At 37.9% G+C, this 21768-nt stretch overlaps 1 protein-coding gene across 3 annotated transcripts in view; it reads right to left on the bottom strand.

The window, feature by feature from the left end:
* Positions 1 to 21768, bottom strand: part of PIK3R1 (phosphoinositide-3-kinase regulatory subunit 1) — a 59777-nt gene that overhangs the window by 16310 nt on the left and 21699 nt on the right. For all 3 annotated transcript variants that reach the window (XR_003072308.3, XM_015277626.4, XM_424759.8), the window contains 5 exons: positions 8887 to 8979; positions 7502 to 7576; positions 4552 to 4683; positions 3461 to 3662; positions 3183 to 3262 (listed from right to left, as the gene is read on the bottom strand). Coding sequence is in view for 2 of the 3 variants with exons in the window: in XM_015277626.4 (XP_015133112.1) it covers positions 3183 to 3262; positions 3461 to 3662; positions 4552 to 4683; positions 7502 to 7576; positions 8887 to 8979 (582 nt within the window). In the remaining variant the exon portion in view is untranslated. The remainder of the gene's footprint in view (positions 1 to 3182; positions 3263 to 3460; positions 3663 to 4551; positions 4684 to 7501; positions 7577 to 8886; positions 8980 to 21768) is intronic.

Below are 21768 nucleotides of genomic sequence, written 5' to 3'. Positions count from 1 at the left end.
AGCTAAAAGCAAAGTGCCTGCACCTTGGTGACACTGCCAGGATTCTCACTGAATCCCCAGCCGTTAGGTGTAAGGCACTCTCACTATCTCACTTCTTAACTGTGAGCTCACGAATAGTAAAATCCACTTCTCCAAGCTTATTTTACAACAGTAAAAGGGGACAGGCAGTCTCAAGGTGGGTACCACATGGCAGCTCCTTCCAGCCCCTGCCCACAATGCTACCATTGGCTCCCCACGCTCCTCTTGCTGTTCACCTCTTCCTCCTTCCCCTTCACTTCCCTGTCCCAGGATACATCTCCCTCTCACACACCCGAAGCTGCCCTACGCTCTTCCACTTCAGAAGGACCCTGAGTGCTCCACGTTCTTCCCCCAGACCTATTCGTAACCCTTTGTCAAGCAGAGAGTTGCTTGTCATGCCAGCAACACTTCTGTGTCTTCATATACTACAAACATAGGCACAACAGGTATTCTAGTTTTGGTATTTTAACTTTGCAGAGGGCTAAATGTTACTGTAACAACAACAGTAACAACAAAATACAGAGTTTGCTGCAGTTACAAGGAAAAAGGAATGCAGGCCACAGTTATTGTTCGATTAAAAAATAATAATAATCCAATAATGGCCAAGCAGTAAGGCCTGTTTTTGTGCTACGCTGTGCAGGCGTCACTTTTGCTATAGGATGTCCGATATATGATAGCGTTCCGATTAGAATACTTTCTATTGTGTGGAAGCTAGAACCACAATTAGTGGGTGAAGTGGTATGAAAAAGACCCACAGTTCTGTGAAGGTCTCCTCCCTGCTCCGATCAGTTATCTCCAGGCCAAAATTTTCTGTATCTGCCTAAGATACCACTAGAACTTCATGCACAATTCATTTTAGATGGAATGTTTTCATCCAGGCTTTAGAATAACAGAAAAAAAAAAAAAGAAAGGAGAATGCTAACCCTTCAGCCTGTGAAAAAGAAAAAAAAACTGGCAGCACTGGCTTACTTGTAATTGCTTAATTGTCATTACACTATTTTCAACAAGTAAGATTCTTTCTGTTTAAATCTTCTGAACTTTTAAAATTCTATTATAGATGGTCATTCTCAGAGCACTTACGTGACAGATAAATTCTCTTTGCTAAACACCTTCCTTTACTACAATGCCTCTAAACATTTTTATGGAAATTCAAGCCACTGCTATCAATTTTCACAAAGTTCATGATTTGGAAAAATGGCCCTTAAAGAGTTCTATGGGGACTATTAAAACACAGCGCTACGAGCCATCAGGTCACCGAATGGCTTTGGTGCTGAGCACAGGCTTGCGTCCTAATCCTGGAGACTCATTCAGCATTCAGTAAAGACTCAGCTTTCAGAACTTCTCCAAGCGCTTTACGTGCCTGAGAGCAGAGCAGCTAACCTCAGACTGCAAAGCTCAAAAATCTGTACATAAGCTTTTTTTCAGCATATTAATAGATGTGCAAATGTTCTACTAAAAATATTCCGTTGTTCAGGATGAGCTGTCACACACAAAGAGAAGGAGATCTATTTTTGTCCTACGAGAAATCCCAGAAGGATCCTCAAAATAAACAACCGCATTACAAAATATTAATTAACTCAGAAGCAGTATTAAAAACAAATATTTGTTTTTACTGTCTAATGCTTAATTATTAATAGAGCGCCAAACTCCAAATCTGATCAATACAGCCGTATTTCTTCAAGTGCTCTAATGTTACTCTCAGGATGACTGTTTCCTCATTAGTAGTTCTAACATTAACACCTTTCACTTTTGTATGTTCCTCATATGGAGCAACTGCGGACTATATGCAACTAAGTCATCTCTTAAGCACAACTTCAGTAACTCTCACTTTGCAACTTAAGAAACAATACTGACTCCACCCCACACACCAGGGTCTCAAGCCATATCCTGAGGTATCTGCAAACACATAATTTCAAAAACTGCTATTATCAAACTCTGTTGAGCACAGAGGATTCAATAATGAATTTTCCTCCTTAATGCCTTAAATGTGTGGCAAAGAAAAACTCATTCTTTAATAATAAGCAGTTATTTGCAGATTTTTAATAAGGAAATACAAGTAGTCGTTAAAAGTTTGAACTCTCCTGGTTTTACCGAAACTTTAGGAACAGAAATGCAGAGTGGTTCTGGAAATGCCTGCTAAACTACTTTGAGGAAAGTGAAAGAAAAAACAAGGAACTATAAACCAGCTGAAAATACATTTATACTAGCTGTTAGGAAAATGTTTCAAATTAATAGAGCTGGAAAAACCTTCCAATCAAAGCAGCAGGAACAAAAACCTTTGCTTTAGACATTTTAAATTAATCATTTGCTGATGGAGGGGATTACAGAATGTGCCTACAAGTAATACTAGCAATAAGGTAGGTTTCTGCTGCTGCTTTTCTGCTGCCGTGTTCCAGCTCTTTGAAACTTGAAGCAGCCCTACAAATCCTACTGTCATGAACTTTACCTTGTACTGTGAATAGAGGTGGGAGAGCTATGCCATGCCCAATGTTCTATTCACTGTGACCCTCTCCTTTGCTCAGATACTCTTTGTTAATAGGCTGTAAAAGGAATTACTTCAATCTAACACATACAGTGCCCCTGTGTTAATAATTTCCTCTGCACATAATACGCAACTCTCTGCCTTGCTTCTGCCAAGTATTTGATTTCAGAAGTGGGATTTCTGCATAAATAAGAAAGGTTTTTTAGTTTATTTAAATTAGATGCTTACTCACAGCACCAAAATGATTATAATCTAATTTTCTTGAACGTGGTTTTAATATTTTCCCTGAGCTATTGCAGTTCTAAGAAAAGTTCTAGGAGTTGAGTGACAATTAAATAAAATCTCCAGAATTTACTCCTCCCACCTCCACTGCATGATACAGATTTTAATGGTTTACAGGTCTTAAAATTACAAAATGAATGTTCTCTCTTTGATGAAAAAGGAATGAAAATCCTAAGGCTGTAGAAACTATGGATACTAGGCTGATTTAATGAAAAAGATAATTTCTTATAAAACACGTTACACATCACTATGAAAAATATAAATAACTTAGTTCTGTAATTATGCATTTTACATTGTTTGAACAGAAAGAAAAGCAACAAGCATTTATTGTCCTTAAGTTGAATTTTACTATTAAAAAAAATGACACTATTTAACTTTTAAAATTAGAAATAACTTTTACCTGGTACAGGCTGTCTCTCATTCCATTCACTTGTAATTAAAATCTCTAGAATCCTTATGTGGTGTTCAGCATTATCAGAGCTGTAGGAGATGAATTAGACAGTAAGAAAAAGGAAAAATAAAAAGGTTTTACCCTGGTATTATTCAAAAGAATTGGAAAAATTTACCAGAATACTCTCCTCACTGGAAGTCAGGTCACAAAATTAATTCCTTACAATTACTTTTGTATACAGTTAACCCAAGTTATGGTACAGAATATAATAAAGATGTCCTACATACCTTGCTATCTGGAATTTGAAAAGGAGAGGGCTGAAAATTTCAGCTAGAGACCTTGCATTCAATAGATTTTTGCTGGAGGCTTGACAAAGTCTGAGGAAATGTTTGAGCAAATATTGGAGTGTGAGCCAGTATTGGTGAGGTATATTTGGAGATCTAATGAGTTTCTTCAGCAACTGTGCATATTCTTCTGAGCTTTGCACATCTGCAAGTAAACAGACAAAAGGATCTCAATATCAGCATGGGAATATTCAGCAAGCAAAATGTAAAAATATGTCACTCCTTTGCATCAATTTTGCAAAAGAATAATAAAAGTTCAGTCCTTCATTAGGGCTGTAAGATTTGCTTCTTCTTTGGAAAAGAAGTGAAATGCTTGAGGAAAAGTAAAGAACAAGTATTCAGAAGTCAAATGGAAACAGATATGCATTTTGGTAAAAACCACAGCGTGTTCAGAGTGTACTGGTAGAAGTCTGTCTTGTGTTTAGCGTCACACATGATTGGGTAATTCTAAGATGCACTAGATAAGCCTCACAGGTGCTGTTCTAACTTTGAAGGTTACCAGTAACAGTATCCTGTCCTGAGACATACAACAGAATACTTGGCCGATGAGCTGAAAGCCTGCAAGCTGTCTGTTTGAAATGAGCACCATAGACGATGAATCTTACATGCATGTATTTGTCACTTCATAATCTGTAACTCCCAACATACTGCAGAACACCATGACCTCTAATACATTTACTTTGTCAGCACTGATAAAAAGTTAAAAATTAGCTTTCTGCACACAGATAAGTCCTTGATTTTTCCCCCCAGTTTTTCTATAGTCATTCTACCCACTAAAATGTAGAGAATTATGTTATAATATACGTTATATATTTTCTATTATCTTACCTAAACACATAAGTAAATAACTCAGATCTAGATCTGAACTGAAACAGCTCCCATCAAAAACAGTAAAGGTGTCTACTTTTTTTCTGAGATACTGCCAGGTTGTGCAGAATGTTCCTTGTTCTCTTGGTTACATACTGGATCGCTGAGAACTCAAAATCCTAAAAAAAGCTTTTTGTTTGACATTTGAAATAATCTGGTATTCATACCTTGAGCCACAGAAATTATGTCACTATAAACAGTTGCTGGAATTATGGGATTTGGCAGATCTAGGAGATACCTCTTGAGAGCATCTGATAAAGTGTGCACATCAAAAGTTTCTAAATCCAATGAAGAGGCATCTGGAAGGAAAGAACAACATACTTCTAAGGCATTAGCAATTAGAAGAAAAATGTAGATTTATGATATTACCCCCTCATAACAAGCCAGAACTGCTAATAAATATCTGGTTTATGATGAACAACTCAAAAGAAATAATCAATCTAAAACATCAAAACACATCGTTAAGACTTGAATATATAGTGCTCAAGACTGTTCTAGGCCTTTCGCATCTGATGAAACAAATAACTTCCACTGCTGTGTGGCCTTCAGTCACACACAGTGCTAGGCTGAACTCATGATAGTGATTTGCTTTATGTTGGTAATGCTATGGAATATCAGAATATTTTTAACATGTCTCTGTTTTACCTATAAATATTTTGTGTAACAAGTAAGTATTAATCAAGGCTTCATTCAAGTGCAGGCTCTCTGCTGACAGTGCTATCATGACTAGAAGCTCAATTAACAACTCGGGGCCCCATGTCTGTAAATATTTATGTGAGTAAGTGGAAACAAACACACATGTGCAGAACTAGGTGCTCAGTGTTTTATCTAGCAGTTGGGATTTATCTTGTAAAACCTGGTATCCTTCCAGTATTGTTATGACTCAAACTAAGGTCTGAGAGTACCACTACTTCTTAGTGCTGGAGCAAGGAGTATCAGCAGCAAAATTGAAAATACGAAAACACAGAAATGGTGCAGGCAAGTATGATTTTCTTCTTAAAACATGAAAGTCTGGTGCAGTATAGTCCCAGAAGTCTATAGAAAGACATATCTGGGACAAGAATCTAGAGATACTAACGTTGAACAACTTTTTAGGTTAGTCAAGTCTCCTGTAAAGTAACTCTAGAATGTACTTGGCCAGCTTGAAACAAATTCTACTGGGAGGCAGAGAACTCAGCTATATGGTGTGCCTACACTTTCTGTGAAAAAAGTCGAGAGGTTAGTGAGACACCCAGTGCTCCTCCTCTTCCTTCCTGTTTTCCCCAAAGGAAAGCTTGCAGCAGAGTTTAATCCCCCCAAAATCCTGAGAAAATAATGAAAAAAACTTGCACTGTGGCAATGAATTCTACAAAAGCAACTAAGCATCAGTGTATCTGACCAACTACAAATTCATAATAGTTTTCAACAGTTCTGTTGCTCCCAGGATGTTTATTTCATAAATTAAATCCTGATTCTCTCAGTGTTGGCCCATTCCTACACACGAACGTGTGAGTAAGAGTTAACTTGAGCTACTCTGCAGCTTTTTGAGTGTAAAGTCGTAAAAGTCAGACCTTAACTCTTCCATCTACTGAGTTGGCCAGCTGCAAGACAGCTTTGATTTTGGAGCTAAACAACACTGTGTTGAAGCTAATAGGTAGTTATCCAAATTAAAATGCAGAGCACTTTAACCATAAGCAGAACAGCACATTAATGCTCCTCACAGCTTGGAGAACAAAGCTGACTTGCACACTGCTAAATCAACAGAGTGGGCAGCAAAGATCCAATCTCTCTGTATCTATGTGTCTGGACACCCACCACACTGGCTCTGCCCTGGAAGACTCTGAAAATTTCTTAAAGAGAACAGAGTAAGAGACTCCGTTACTAACAAGTAAAGTCCTGATTTCCTTTCCTCAAACCTAATTACATTTTAAATAAGAATAAATGTAAACCACAAGTCCTTGATCTTAGGAGATAGACCAATCTTTTATATAAGCATACACCAGTTTAAAGACTTAACAAGGGATTTCGATAAATTAAGATCTGCACTCATATTGCTGTAAAAATGTGGATTTATATGGACTGAAATATAATTACAATGCTAAAAATAGGTCTTAGGCTGTTAGTACCACATGCATATATTCTCTCTCTCTGCTTTCATGCATGTGCCTCTTCTCTCCCACCACAGTCAACAGAGGAGCAGATGCTCTTTTGATTTGAAGAAAAACTCAACTCATAGCATCACCTCTTGTTTATTTTGCTGATAGCTGTAATTACTAAAAATGAAGAGAGGAGTATGAGTTGCTTGCTTAGTTCATTTGGCACCATGGCATGTAACCAGTTTCATTTTCTAGCGCTTGTACTTTCATGCTTCTTCATGCAAGAAGCAACTCACACTGCACACCAATCTGCAAAAGCATAGTGAAGCACTGCTGCTGAAATAGCTCCTCACTTCTCACAGTGCAGCTAAGTGTTACCACACCTATACATTCTGGCCTAAGGTATAAAAAACATAATACCAAAAGAGAAGGAAGTATATGTCAGAGAAGTTGAATGGGTATGTGGTAGAAGTGGTGTAACTGTGTTTTCACTGCCCAAAGCCTGAGAACCCAAACTTCTGTAGCAACATTGGCTCAAATCTTTTCTTTCCCTCCACTCATCATCTCCATACCAGACAGGGTATGTTGAGCTATTGCCTCCCCAGCCACAAATATGTATGCACAGAACTGTATGTAAACAATTGGCCATTTTACAAAATATTAACCAGCAGCACTATAGGAATGATATATCTTTCTCTTGCTTCAAAAAGAAAAAACCCAAACCCCAAACCTCTTCTCTTTTCTTTTTTTTTTTAAATATCATGCAGCTGAACTTTTAGCCCTTGCACAAGCAGGTGGCCAGCAAATGACTGAAATATTATTCATGGAAGAGGAACTGATGCAGTGAATAAAAACACAGTCCGCAAGAGTAAAAAAAATACTTTTCCATATTAAGCATAAACTTTACAAATCTTTTTTACTGATAGTTGTCTTATATTATTCAGAATCAAGTTACACATAAGCTGAATAGGGGAGCAAAGAGAACAGGATCAGTGTGGCCCCAAAATCCATCCAGTTCTTCAAGGAAGAGAGCCGTACTTACCACACTCAAGAATCTGTCTTAATTCTGCTGAGCTGCTTGAGCTTTGTGTTACATACAAAGTTGAGCACTCCAGACCTTCAAAACAAAATTGATAGGATGTATTAATATTTCAGTGACAGCTGCCACATAAGAACATACTTCTGCACTCTTCAAATAAATACATATAGAATAAATTATCAACATTCTCCCACCACTATCCTCCTACTAAATACAAATGCTTTTTAAGGCTGTAATATACTTCTTTGTACAGGCTAACTGTTGGTTCTGCAAATAGAGCTAGCCACAGAAGATCCAAAATCCGAGCAGACCTCCACACTGTGCAATGCTACACAGTGGGCTACCACTGGCAATCTGTAGAGCCTAAAACCTCAGTGTGTAAACAGGGCGTGTCCCATCACTTCTGTAAGAGAGGATGTATGCATCACATAGTATGTCTCAGAATGCACCTGAATAAAAGACATCAATGCAGTGCTTGCATGTGAAAGATTCTGTTTACAATTTCACTACTTCAGGGAAAATACAGAAGATGCAAGAAATGAGACAGTACCCAAGGAAGCAGAACACCAGCCATCTAATATTATCATTGGTGTTTCCTGGAAGCAGTTACTGTTTATGCAAACTGTTGCTGAACACTGTCCCTTCTCACTGATATTAGCAAACTCTTCCTCATTCAGTAAAAGATTAGTCTTCCAGTACCACAGCACTATGTGAGAACCCATACCCCAGGGACAGTAGTCTGTATTTGTAAGAATACCACATTCTCCTCACTTCCACGGCTACTGAAGGAGCAAGGCTGCTCCTAATCTCACCAGCACTATGAAGGAGGTATCACAGAGAAGCCAGGAAAATAGAGAAAGGGCAAAAGAAGTAAAAGACAGAGAAAGAAAGGTAGAAGCCTCTAAGGGACAGAGAGACACAACATAAAAAAGTAGGAGAAAAAAAAAAAAAATATCACTGACTTAGTACACAGCAGTAATAAAGATCTGCCTCCTGAAGTATAAAAACAGTTCTTCTAACCTTTTCTGATCTTTTTTTTTTTTTTTCTGATTTGGAGAAACGTATTACTTATTTGGCCTTGTATCCAATTAAATGTTATGATGCCTCTTTCACAACCAACTTAGGAGTTAAGCGAGTTAGAAAAAAACAACGTAAATCTAATCCTTTCTTCCTCTATCTTTGCACAGGGCTGAATAGCCTCTCAGCAGAAACCAATGCAACAAACTTTAAACGAGATTATTTTTGTATCAGATGAGTAATGTGATGCCCTAGCAGCTCTAGGACACGGAGATGTCAATTCTGGATCTAATTCTGCAGTCTTGGCTCACACAAGTAATACAGAGCTCTTGGTACCCTTCATACCCTTCAAGGTATACTCTTCAGCCTACCTTTCTTTTCAATTGTCTCTATGATCTTGATGAGGATTGGAGGAGCAACATCAGGAGGTGAAAACTGCTCTGTAAGATCCGGAAGTGAAAAAGCTGTAGAAGAAGAAAAATAAAAATAAGCCAAGCTACTCTTGAATTCAACCATCGCTTATGAACATCGTGACATAAAATGAAACCAGTTCATTTTTAAATAGTAAACAGTTCATCTTATCGGCTGTAAAAGACTGTGATTCGTCAGGCCCAAGTATGAACATTCCAAAACTTATAAGGAAGATGGAAAAAAATACAAGGATTGCATTTTTACAGCATTTTCTTTCAGATAATTCAATCAGTCCTAAAAACCCCTTCCATTTTACACAGGAAGAAAAAATACAATAGAAGTCTGCCACCTATGGGAGGACAGAAATACAATGCAAGAAAGGAAAGAAAAAAAAAATATTCCTAAAATATTTACATCCAGTGTATACCAGATGAGGGAGCTAAACACATCACCATATGGGAGCTGAGGATCCACTAGGTAAAAAGGTTGTGAACAGCAGTAGAAATAGGTTCATACTCACAAAAAAGCTTAATTATATAGATAGATAGATAGATATTTTCGTTCTTCAAGCCAAGCTGTAGGTTTTTTTTGAAGCAAGAATTTTCTTTTCTACAATTATTGGTTAAGAATAAATGGTGAGCTAATCAGAAAGGAACGTTATGCAGATCAAGTAAACCTGCATAAGATCTCCATGCAGCTTTCATGCAATGGTTTCTTTGCTGAGAGAACATACCATATAAATGAATGTTCTAACACTATGATGTGAGAGATGATCGATCTCTCAATGCACTGTTTTTGCCAAAAGAATAATTTAAAAGTTTTAAAGAGTTCTTGTTGAATTCCTAGAACACAAGAACGTTTACATAAAGATATTATTAAGCAGCTGCCAGAAACATCCGGCATACTTTGATGGGTTTTGACTGATAAACAGAGCTTAACCACTGAAGTAAAATTTGTCAGTTGCCTAAACAATGGTCATCTCTGCTCAATTAAATTCATCAAAAACAAACAGAGCACTTCTTAAATGCATACATGCACATATCCATCTGCATGTGTGCACATGACTGAATAGAACTACTATGATAACTAAGTAGGAGGAAAAAAAAGAAATGACAGAAAAATATGAATATAAAGTTTTAAGTTAATACCTTTTAGATAAGCAAAAACTAAACTAACACAACTGGACACAGCAGGCAATTTTCGCTGAGAACTTCCTCTATTTTGGAACAGCAATTACGTATCTTTCTAAAGATGTGAAAAAATTGCAAGTGGAGAAGACAGAAATTACTGAAGAACTTTGGAAGTGAAGAAAACTGAAGAGAAGAATGAAAGATATAATAATAATAAATTATTTACAAACTTATAGTAGAAGAAGGCATACTGGTACTGAAATATGTCCCTTGCAAGATGCAGCAGAATGCCTGAATAGCAATCATGAATTACTTTCCAGTCCAATCCTAACTGAGAAGAACATGAGAAAAACATCTGTTAATCATAAAATTTTTAACTTAGAATGCCCAGAGAATGAGCATTCAGGAGTCTCAAAAGGGTTGCCTAAGGAGATCCCTGGCCCGCTGATGATATTTTTCAATCACTCATGGAAAATCAGAGCAGACCCTGGGGATCAAAGGAATTCTACTGCTCTGCTTGTAGCCTGAAAAGACAAGCAAAATGACCCTGATGACTACACACTAGTTACACTGACAATCTTGAGCAAAATAAAGGAAAAGCTGATATTAAATTCCTATGATAGAACAACAAAAGGCAGCAACGTAGCTAAGGATTGTCTGCACACCTTGTAGAGGGTAGGTTCTATTAAAAACCACACTACTTCCTTCCTTATGATGCAACAATTATTTTAAACATGCAAATGAGTTGACATAAACTCTCAAGCTCTGTCAGATAGCTGAGTTAGTAAAACCTTACAACTAAAACCTACACACAAATAAAGCATGTGTTAGGTAAGTGTAGCTGAGCAGAAGACCTCCAAATGTAGTAATTAACACAGAACAAGCTACTCAGGGAAGGAGATGATGTATACACCTCTTCACATCTTCAAACCACTTTCAGGTGCCTTCTGGAACACTTCCTATAGCTTAGCATCGTATCTGCTTCATCAAACACAAGCTGGGCTCAAATTCAAGACCCTGCAGTCCAAGCAGCCCCTGCTGAGGCATACTGAGATACAGAAAGACCATTTGATCAGATCACAGAATTTTTTTCAACCCCAAACTATGTATCAACCTTATGGTGAGGGCAAATCTACTGAAAGAATATTGAAAGACAAGATCAGAATCAGATCAAAAGGTATTCTAAGAAAATACTTGAAGTATGACACATACTAATAGACTCACGGAAAGTTAAGGGCATAAAATATATCCTTTACATGGCAGCAAAGCAAGAATAGGATTTAAGGACAGTTTACATATTTTTACTTAATAATTTTATGCTCCCCTAGGTAGCCTGTTACAGTAAGTACTCTACTCCTTCTTAAGTAACAGCAAAGAAATTGCATCATCTCTGAACAAAGACACACATCTCATGATTCCAGCTGGAGGCAGTGTGTTTCAGTCCAAACTGAAACCGCAGAAAGAAAGGAGAGAAAAATAAGTAGAAAGAGTGACTTGCACTGAGTGGAAGTCAGTCCGACAGACACTTGAAATCTTTCAGGTGACAGCATGGCAGTTTAAGGATGGCAAGCCCTGCATATTCAGCTGCTGCCCTAACTTTCAAGCAACAAAGAGAACTATTTCTCACATGCAGCAAAACATGCCTTGAAAAGATGGCAAGGGATACTCTGCATGTAGCTACGAACAAGATGTATTTAGAAAGATAATTCCATCTGCCACTAGATTTAGATTTTTTTTTTTACCTCAGGGGTGGGCTATGACTGATGAACAAAGCTTAATCACTGAAGGAAACCAAAAAGGGGATCTAATCCCAGGTGAGGACTTCATGGGAGGAAGATACTGCACAGTACTGTCTGTCCTCTCAGGATATAAAGAATGGGGTGAATACAAATCTTAGCATGCCTCTGCATCCCTGTGTTTTGATCTACATCATCTGTTACTGAATCACTCTGTTGCACAGTATTCTTAAATAATATCCTTAGATGACAATTAAAAGCTTCTGGAAACATTTACCTTCATATTTATGTAAACCTGTGTCTACAAGGACATGTATATGAAGCAAACACATTGGTTAAAATTAAGAATTTCCTACACTCCTCTGCTACCCTAAAATATGCATCTATCAGAATATTCAAGTAGCAGTAAAATATTAAAATAGAAATCAAGACTTCAGATTTCTTCTCTTCTTTCCTATATCCCATTGAATTTCTCCAAAACTGGAAATTTTTGTCCACCAGGGATGTTGCTGAAATTTTAGACATTAAGAGAGCCTTTAAGATAAAGAAAATCTATTCCATAAATAAATGAAACATAAAATATTCACATAATTTACTAAAAATCCAGGATATTCACCTCCCCATTAATACTAAGCTGATGAGTAAAAGCTCAGTAGCAGATGGACGCAAACACATACACACAAACAAACCTCAACCTATTCACCTTCAGCATAGTAATGTCAGAACAGTGCATCTAAAAATACAGTTACACTGCTCAACAACAACAAATAAGCTTTTGCTTTCTAAGGATGTATGCTATTAATGAATGAATACTACTTAACCTCCTACCTATTCCAGGATTTCCTACTCATTACAGTCATTGCCCATACAATTCAATTACTGCATCACACTGACTTGAACTTAAAACTCTACAACTTTTGCAGAAAATAGAAAATGATCTTCAAGTTGGAAGATCTTATAAAACACACATCTGTTAGGGAAAAAAAAAAAGACCTAGAATTTGTAGAGCTGAAGCCAATTTACAACGTCTACATAAAATACAGCCAAACTTGGGAAATGCCCTTCCTTTTCAAACCATCAACAGGAAACGGCAGACATTAAACTGAAGAAAACTACAGTAGTTTTGGAAAAACAATTTGAATCTTGTAGCCAGAACACAAGCTACTCTTAAAGTAGATTGGATGAAGAAAATACAGCATGCATATTCAGAGATTTACAGCTGGAAAAGGAATTTTTCACATAAGTCACTTTTAGTAAAAGGGAAGGAAATAAAATCCATCATGCAACCTGCATTCAGTACCTGATTTCAAAAGTATCTTTTGCTTTGAAGCATGCTGGAGCAGAACACAGACATTTGGAGAACCAAATCCACTCTTTAGAATCTGAGCAACTTTGTAGATCCCTTTACTACAATCCAGTATCAGTTTTTCACTTAAAGCAATCATTTTTTTCTCCTCAAATGCTGTAACTAACTACTTTATTTTTTTTTCTTCAGTATGTTAAGGTTCTGAAAAGCTGTCATATGCTTTTCACGTCTTCCTTCTTGTCACAAGTCCGGCAGTATGTCTTGAGATAGTAAGGAAGCTTCTGATGACACATGATAAAAGCTGGATTTTCCACTAGCTCTATTTTTACTTTGCCATAGTAAGAACCAATGAGAGGAACCACAAGCCAGGGTTCTCTCCAATCTGTGAACTCTACACTCTCCCTGATACAGACAGGCTTGAACAGCATTAAGGCTATCACAGCGTGTGGGAGATGAGAGCATACCTAACGTTCAAGGGTTGCCAACGCAGCTACAAAGTGCAAGATGAAACCAGCCCACAGCTGCACCTTTTGGAAGGGTTCTCAGTAAAAAGAGAAATTTTAGCATTAGTACCTGGCAATGGCAAGTGGAAATTTAATGCTGGAATTTGGCCTCAGAAGTTTCTGAGCCAAATCCTTCATTACTGCTGAAAGAAAAATGAAAATGACTATATTTAAAAGAATATATATGGCTTAAAGTACAACAATACAAACACCATAGAAAAGATAGCTTAAAACGTAATGATATAAATATGAAAAAGAGCTGGTGTTCAATTTCTGGATATTTTACAGGAACTATACCTAACACATTTGAATTTAGCGCTGACTCAAGATTACTCCATGCATGTTATTTTTTCAGAGATGGCATTTAAAGCTGTTTGTACACACTGCACTTGATGACAACACAGCTGTACATAAAAGTCTAATATTTCAGAGCACAGGTCTTCAGATGATCATAACCGGCTTATATGTGTGCAGATAAACTCTTTATTTGTGGAAGTGTATCCACTAACAAACTAAAGTATGCGTTCATAAGATTTTCACTTATCCATGTTTGCAAATCTTAGATATGTCCAAACGTGAATGCTTTGGCCAGCACTGGAATGAACTGGAATAAAAAGAACCACATAATTAACACAGAATAGGAAATACAGAAGTAATGGCCATCATCAAGCAAGTTGTGACCATGTCGTACAATGAGATCAATTAGCAAACAATGAGGAAAAAATGGCTTATCAAAAACATGAAACACTTTTTTCTGTGGCACTGTCTATGCCATAACGTACAGCAAGATGAGGACAGAGTCAGCACCCATAGTCACTACTGAAAATTTTGGGGTAGGTATGAGCTTACGTTCTTGACTGAAAAGCTGTTATTTCGGGAAACAATCATGAGGACCCTGTAGTTCTGGGAAGCACCAGGAGGTGCCTCTGAAAGGCTGATGGGGCAAGTCGATGCTCCTCACAGGTGTCCCAACACAGGGCCACAGTGTGCTCTACCCCTCCATCAGCACCTGCCTTCACCAGCACAGGAAGTGCAGACATATGAAACCCCCAGCAGGGAATGAAATGAACCTCAGGGATACAAAACACCTAATGTTTAGTGTGGGGGCATTTCACAGTACTCCGTATGTTTGGTTATAGTCTTAGCTGCCTTTGCAGAAATTTTTGGTAGAACACGTATGAGAAAAAAACTACCAATCTAGATGCTACAGAGAAAGTTTTCATAGGGATCTGTACTTTGGGTTCCAACAATACAGAAAAAGACAAGCCTGGCGTTACAAATTACAAATACCACAGAGAAATTCACTCTGAGATTTGATGACTGTAATACGGATTTGGTACATATAATTTTGACATTTATCAAAAGAGCAAGCAGACGAAGTATTTAGAACTGCCTATTTGCTACTAGCAAAAGGTTTCTGGTGAAGAAGGATGAAATAAAGTGAGAGTGAAGACCAAGAAGTTTATGTCACCGTGCGTTGCAGATAAATCAAGCACTGCAATAGACAGTAAATTCAGCTGCAACTGTTGGAAGAGAAAAAGACCCCTCTTCATGCTCCATGTGACCTGGGGTAATTCAAGTTTGACTACAATTAAATTCCTCTAGGTGCTGAACACATGACTGGAAATGGCAAGAATGCTCAACCATCTCTTCCACTACTTATAAAATCATATATATTTTTTAAAATAACAATATTAATGGGAAAATATGAAATAAAGTTTTAGGCTTCAGTGAATTTGACACGTCATCATGAGTAGCTTAGTAAGCCTGCCTACTATTACTTGTCTTTTATTTTTATCGGATGCCATCAATCAGGCAGACTCTGTGGACTCAGAATACCACAGAAGCCAACACTGCTAGAGGAGACTAGATCCAGGAGAAACACGGAGAGATGAAGACTATCCCAGCACCAGAAAAAGAAAAGCTCTGACCCAGTAGCACTATCAGCACACAGGCTCACAAGAAGCCCATTTTTTACGTAGACAGAAAAATGTCTGCACATCAAGATTTATTACTGTAAAAATGATCATAAGATATGAAAACAAATGGAGAAAGTGTCTGCTGTTGACCTTACATGAGTGGAGTACAACTAGGAAAAGTGATAACAATACTGATTCTAAAACCTTGTCAGAAAATTCTTCTATAATATGTTGCCTGCCCAGTTTTCTTCTTCCACTGGTCAGCAAGCATTCATTATGTGTCAGAAGGTGGAGTGACAACTTAATTAGGACGTTCTCTGCTCATGGCATACTGAAGATTTTAGCCACAGCAAAAAATACAAATTGGTACTGGAAAAACAGTTTATCATATCTGTGGTCAGTCCTCTTTTTCTTTCATCTGCGAAGAAGAAACACCTGAAAAAGGAGAATATGTTTTCTGGGCATCTCAATGATAACAATAAACTCTTACGGAGTAACAATACTCATTAATATGCTTCTGGACTTTAAATCACTTTTAAAAACATTCCTACTCCCTCTGTGGTTCTAAATGAATAAAATACAGGGACATGATCTTTTTGAAGAGTTTTATTCCAAAAGGTAACAGCAGGAATTCTTCCTAACGTAACTCTGAACTTCAGTCAATCCCAATACACGGATCAAAACACAAAAGCATCTGCACAATCATGTGTGTGAGGCAGGTGCTGACAACACCATTTACAAGACTGAAAAAGGACGTTTCAAACCAATTCTTGTAGAAAAATGTGAGTAATTTGTTACAAAAGACTTAGCACTGAACAGAATGAGGCAGTCCATTCTCCAGGAAGACAAACATACACACATTGTGATCGGGCTGCCTATAATTCAGCCCACTGAATCTATAAATGCTGGAATTTGTAAACTTCATCCTGGCTACACACAGTATGTGGAAAAATACATAGTCAATGGTATAAATCAGTGCATTAACTCAGACAAGTCACATATTTAGATACTTTCTAGGTTTATCAGCACGTACATACAAGCAATGATCTGACTGATAAAAATACCACGTGAACGGTGATTATGCAAGAAGTTTGGGAAGCTGGAAGAATAAATTCCTCTCCCCATCCCCTTTTTATAATGTCAAACCACCCGCACTCTCCAGGGTAAGGAGAACAAGGGGAAACTACTAGAACAAAGGGGAAATAGCCAAAGGCACTTTCAGATGAGTACAGTAAAGTTTTCTGTAAACAGTAGATGGCAGAACTAGACAGCACAAAACTTTGATTTGACAGAAAAATTCATACTTTAACTGTTCTCCCAAGAGAAATCTGAGGTCTCCTTACCCTTCTCTGACACAAGAAAATAAATACGCACTGCCATAATAATTTAAAAAATTCATATAAGATAAAACAAAATAAAAGCACAGAAAGAAAGAAAGAACAAAAGCTGTATCTGACTAGTTCAGCTGCATAAATACGTGGAAAATATAAAACCACCAAGCAACGGCAGTACAGAATACTTGACTCCTTCACAACAGTTTATACATCTAACACTGACTGCTAATCATGTTTCACACCCATTAATTTAATGTTGCATAAAGCCCCATTTCTATCATCTGTTGAAAGGGAAGTGATACTGCTTGTACCGGGCAGGAATTCTGTACATAATATTCTATCAGATTAAACCTCAGTAACTTTGTGAATTATGAGCTGTCAAGGACTTTTCTCATCTGCCACAGAATATACTTCTTAGAAACAGGAGCTATAAATAAGGCAACAGATGTTCTTTGCTGGCTTCAACTGAAGCGCAGTTAATTTTTAAAAAGCCAGTAGTTAGCACTGTTCTATAAGACAGTATTTTGCTTCCCTCTACTGGTGAGCTTTTGCAGTACTTCTTTTCAAACTGCATTCAAGATTCGAAATGGCGGCAACTATTTCCAATTTGTGCTAGCAAAATCAGAGAAACAGGTGGCCCTATGCGGAGGAAAAACTGCATAGCTTATGAAAAAAATACTGAGTGCAGTATCTCCTGGCATGCAGAACATTGCATGGTAATGCCACATGTAATGTTTGAGCTGCTCTGCAAAAGCAAACACACTAGGAACTGAAAGACAAGATGGGAGAAGCACCTGTTTATTAAGCTGCCTTTTGAAGTGTTGTCAGATAAACAGAAACAGTAATACATGAACAAAGTAAGAATGCAGTAAAATAAGCTGCTTTTCCTGCTTCTAAGCAGAAAGCACCCCATAAGCCATAAGCCCATGACCCATAAGGAAGCACGGGTCAAGCACTGTGGGAGCTGTGGGCAGGCACTGGGGCTTCCTTACTGCCAGTGTGAGAGAAGCACTGGCCACACTGCGACACAGCAGAGTGGAGCACAGGGCGCAATGAGATACCTCCCATGGGCTGAGGCATATTTCCATTTTACCCTTCTTTCTCAGAGACCACCCTAGGTGACGCGGAGCACAGCCTATAGTGCAGTTCTTGCAGCTCCTAAGTATCACCTGTTTAAGTGATAGTTTAAGGGCAGTTAATGTCTCTAAATTGGGCATGCAAACAGTCTTCACGGCATGATCCTGAAGATAGAGAAAGCATTTTAAAAAGATAACATGCACAGTTTGCATCCTGTGGGTATCTTCAGGTTCCTGGCCAGCAGTCTGCGAGAACAAAGTACCCAGTTACTGCACCCCCACAAAGCAGGGTAAGATCATGGATGGGACAGTAAGGAGAGGAAGGTACAGGGACAGCCAAGAATTTAGACCCAGCAAAGTGCCAAATGCTGCCTTTCTTGTCAATGGAAGGTTGTGTACATTCCTTCCTCCTTCAGGATAGCAGCTCCATAGCTAGAAAGCAGCTGAGCTCCAGAAGAATTTGAGTAGTTCTGCCAAATTCTCCTCAGAGATACTAACCGGCAATGAAAAACCTAGCATTCCAGCTTATGGCAATGGTTTCTTAAGAAACTGTACATGACATCAAGAAGGAAAAAACAAAGCACTGAATACTCAGGTGTACTGTGGATAGCACAGGTGTGAGGGGAAATAGCATGTTCCACCGACATCTGCATCTGGAACCTACTTAACAGGTTTCTCATACTACTTTCAGGTTTATTATTGTCAATAAGCACCAAGATTGCAAAACTGGTATATTACTGTACTATACTGGTAGTGCTTGGAAGCCCTTATCAAAATAAGAACAAACCTGTGACAGTTCTGCCTCCCTTACTGGTCTTATGATTAACTAAGAAATCTCTGAGAACTCATACTAGCTGCTCTACTGACCTTCTACAAACTTTCATAAAGATATTGAAGCTGTAATATTCTAGTAATTTCTGCATTCTCAATTTAATAAAGGTCAGACTGTAGTACAAGGGTACTTTATTTTAAACAGATAACATGTAAGTTCATAGATTTACAGAGTATTTTAGTACAGTCACTCCACAAGAGAACTCCTTGTTTTCTGTCTTCTATACAACACAGGCAGAAACAAAATTACATGAAAGAAGTATCAATATCACAATATCAAGAGCTCAAAACTTGAGAGAGCTATGAAGTAAGGTTGCATGTGAAATTCCTGTTCCTCTTTTCACATCAAGATGTAGCATTTTCCCATGAACATACTCTGCTTGTTTGAGCAAGCAGTGTCCAGTGAGTGCTCTCAAGGGGTAGAACCCACCTGAATAACTGAGGTATTTACTGTCTTGAGCATTAACTAGATTATATGAGACATACAGTCTGTTAGGTAGCTCCCATCCCATGTTCACTTTCCTCTTCAAACCCGAGTCCTCTATTATTACATGTCCAACACCATGTAAGAGCACTTAGTTCCACACCTTGTTCTCTAGCTCTTCATAGCAAGTGCAAAAGGAAATGGGTACTTGTCTGTTCCTGGAAACCATCACCACTCACAGGAGACAGCTGCCTATCTTTTGGATGGATGAGGGCCATCTCAAGAATCAACTGAAAATTTTCTGTCCAGCCAGTACCATCTTAGACCTCTTCTGGGCAAGACTGTGGAGAATGTAACAGGGAGATGACATCAAAGACCTCCACGGGGAAAGCTTCAGTGATAATGTCAAGTTCCCTTGCTTTCAGACATTTCACCCTCTTCACCTAAAAAGCACTGCCCTAATCTCTTCTGAACGACTGAGTACAAACTTACCAAGATTACTACCTCAGTTCCCTTTTCACACAATCACAGTGATGGCTAGTATTGGTACTCCTACAGCATCTATTCCTTCTATCAAAAATACAGCTACTGGATGGACTTTCAGTGAGGAAGCTGGAATTCCCTCTGAAATGACCTGTCCCACCTTCACCGGATCCTTGCTCCTTACTCTTTCCTACATTTATTTTTAATACCGTCATTTTTTTTTTCTTATGCAAGGTTGTCACTGGTTGGTAATAATGACTCTGTCTGAGAAGCATCTTTTTAAACATTCTCTTTTCATACAGTAATCAGAATACATTAAACTTTGGGACAGTATGTTGTTTTGCTTTGAAACAGTATTTTCTTTTGCTACTTTATGTTTGCTGTGGAGAAACTAAGGTGGTGGGGATACAGAACACTCTAAAACTATCTGCTGGAAAGCTCTGTAGAGGGGAAGAATAAGCTCTTCATTATGGCAAGAAAAAGATAGTATGTATTACTGTGCTTGCGAAGTCAAGTTGTTTAGATCTGGAAGATTTACATAAAAGTACTGGCAGAAGCTGCTGACAGATAAAAGCCAAAACAGTTCCTTCATCTTTTGGGAATTATGGGAAACATTTATAAGTACACAAAGTTAAAAATAATGAGCGCATAGCAGTCACCCAAGGGAAAAAAAAAAGCAAACAATGGTAACAGTAATCCAGCATCAAAAGGAATTCTTTTAGTTCTGGAAACTAATGTATTTCAAATCGAGTATTTTTTCCTCCTTTAAAAAAAAAGTTTAGGGATCTAGATGAAATGTAATCTTTTAAGAAAGTAAAACTGGATTAATCCTTGCTGCCATTAAACCATTCACTGATCTGACATAGATACAGAAACAACAACATTACATGGAAATTCCTAAACTAAAGCCACGGAGAGTTAATCCCACCATCATCTTTAATTTCATATAAAGAAGAGAACTCTCAGTCTGTTCATAATAGATTTTCTGACCCATGTCATACACCTGTCTATATTTCTCTACATAGCAATGCCAGTGTTGATTTCTTATTCCATTAATTCATGCTATCAAGACGCTATACAAAAAAGATGTTATGGAATATGCAGTGTGGGTCTTTATGCATGAACTTATAGGCCTCTTTTCTATAAATCAAACTTTATTCACACTGCACTGCTAAAGTAACTGTAATTTAGATCCTAGCAGTTAAAGTGGTGAACTAATTTCATGGACCTTTACAAAGCAGTCAGAGACTCAACTGGCTGCAGTGGCACAAAGAGCTTTATTTTTGTACTGCCTAGCACACTGTGCTGCAGAAATTCATGCAGTGTAAAATTTGCTTATAGGAAGTTCTTTTTTTTTTTAAAAAAAAAAAGAACTGAAAAGAACAATAAAGATGGTGTAAATGAAAAGATGGCATGAAAACCTTACTATGGTTTTACCCTTTCATCTGCAAGCCAAAGACTAACTTAAGTCATGGGTAAGGAGGTCCATTGCAGAATTTCACTTTGCACTGGTAACTGTCATTTGCAAATATACTAGAAGAAACAGGCAAAGCCTCCCTGTAAGAAAACCTGTAGAATTAACAAAGCACTTGAATCAGGTAAATCATTTCGCAAATACTATGCAACCCTACAGCATTAAGGCATTTCTTAAGGTTTAAATGATAAAAAAAATAATGTATCCCTCTTAAAAATAAGTATAGTGTGAAGGAGTGAGGATGAATAGAAGAGGCTGAATTAACTGCAGAAATACTCTGTACAAGATCTTGGAAAACCTAAGCTGGAGAAGAGCTGTGCATAGCAAAAAAATGAATGCATCTGATTGAGACTGGACATGTTCCCAGTGATTTTTATCTAAGGTGATCAAATCACAGCTGTGCCAGGGAGGCAGAAGCTCATTTTATTACGTCCTCTGCAAAGACTCAGAGGTGAGCTAGCTGCACCCTGAGAGGCTGCTTCCCTTCCCTTCCCTGCAGCTTCCCAGCGCTTCTGTAACAAGGGAAACCACGGAACTGATGTGGCTATACTCCAACTTCATTGAAGAAATCTGAAGGATTGGGCCTCAAGCTGACTCTCCAAAGTTGGGGCAGTACTGAATGAATA

This window comes from Gallus gallus, chromosome Z (assembly GCF_016699485.2).
Source record: "Gallus gallus isolate bGalGal1 chromosome Z, bGalGal1.mat.broiler.GRCg7b, whole genome shotgun sequence".
Classification (NCBI taxonomy): domain Eukaryota; kingdom Metazoa; phylum Chordata; class Aves; order Galliformes; family Phasianidae; genus Gallus; species Gallus gallus.
Note: the sequence above shows the minus strand (reverse complement) of the source record. Positions and strands in the feature narration are given on the sequence as shown.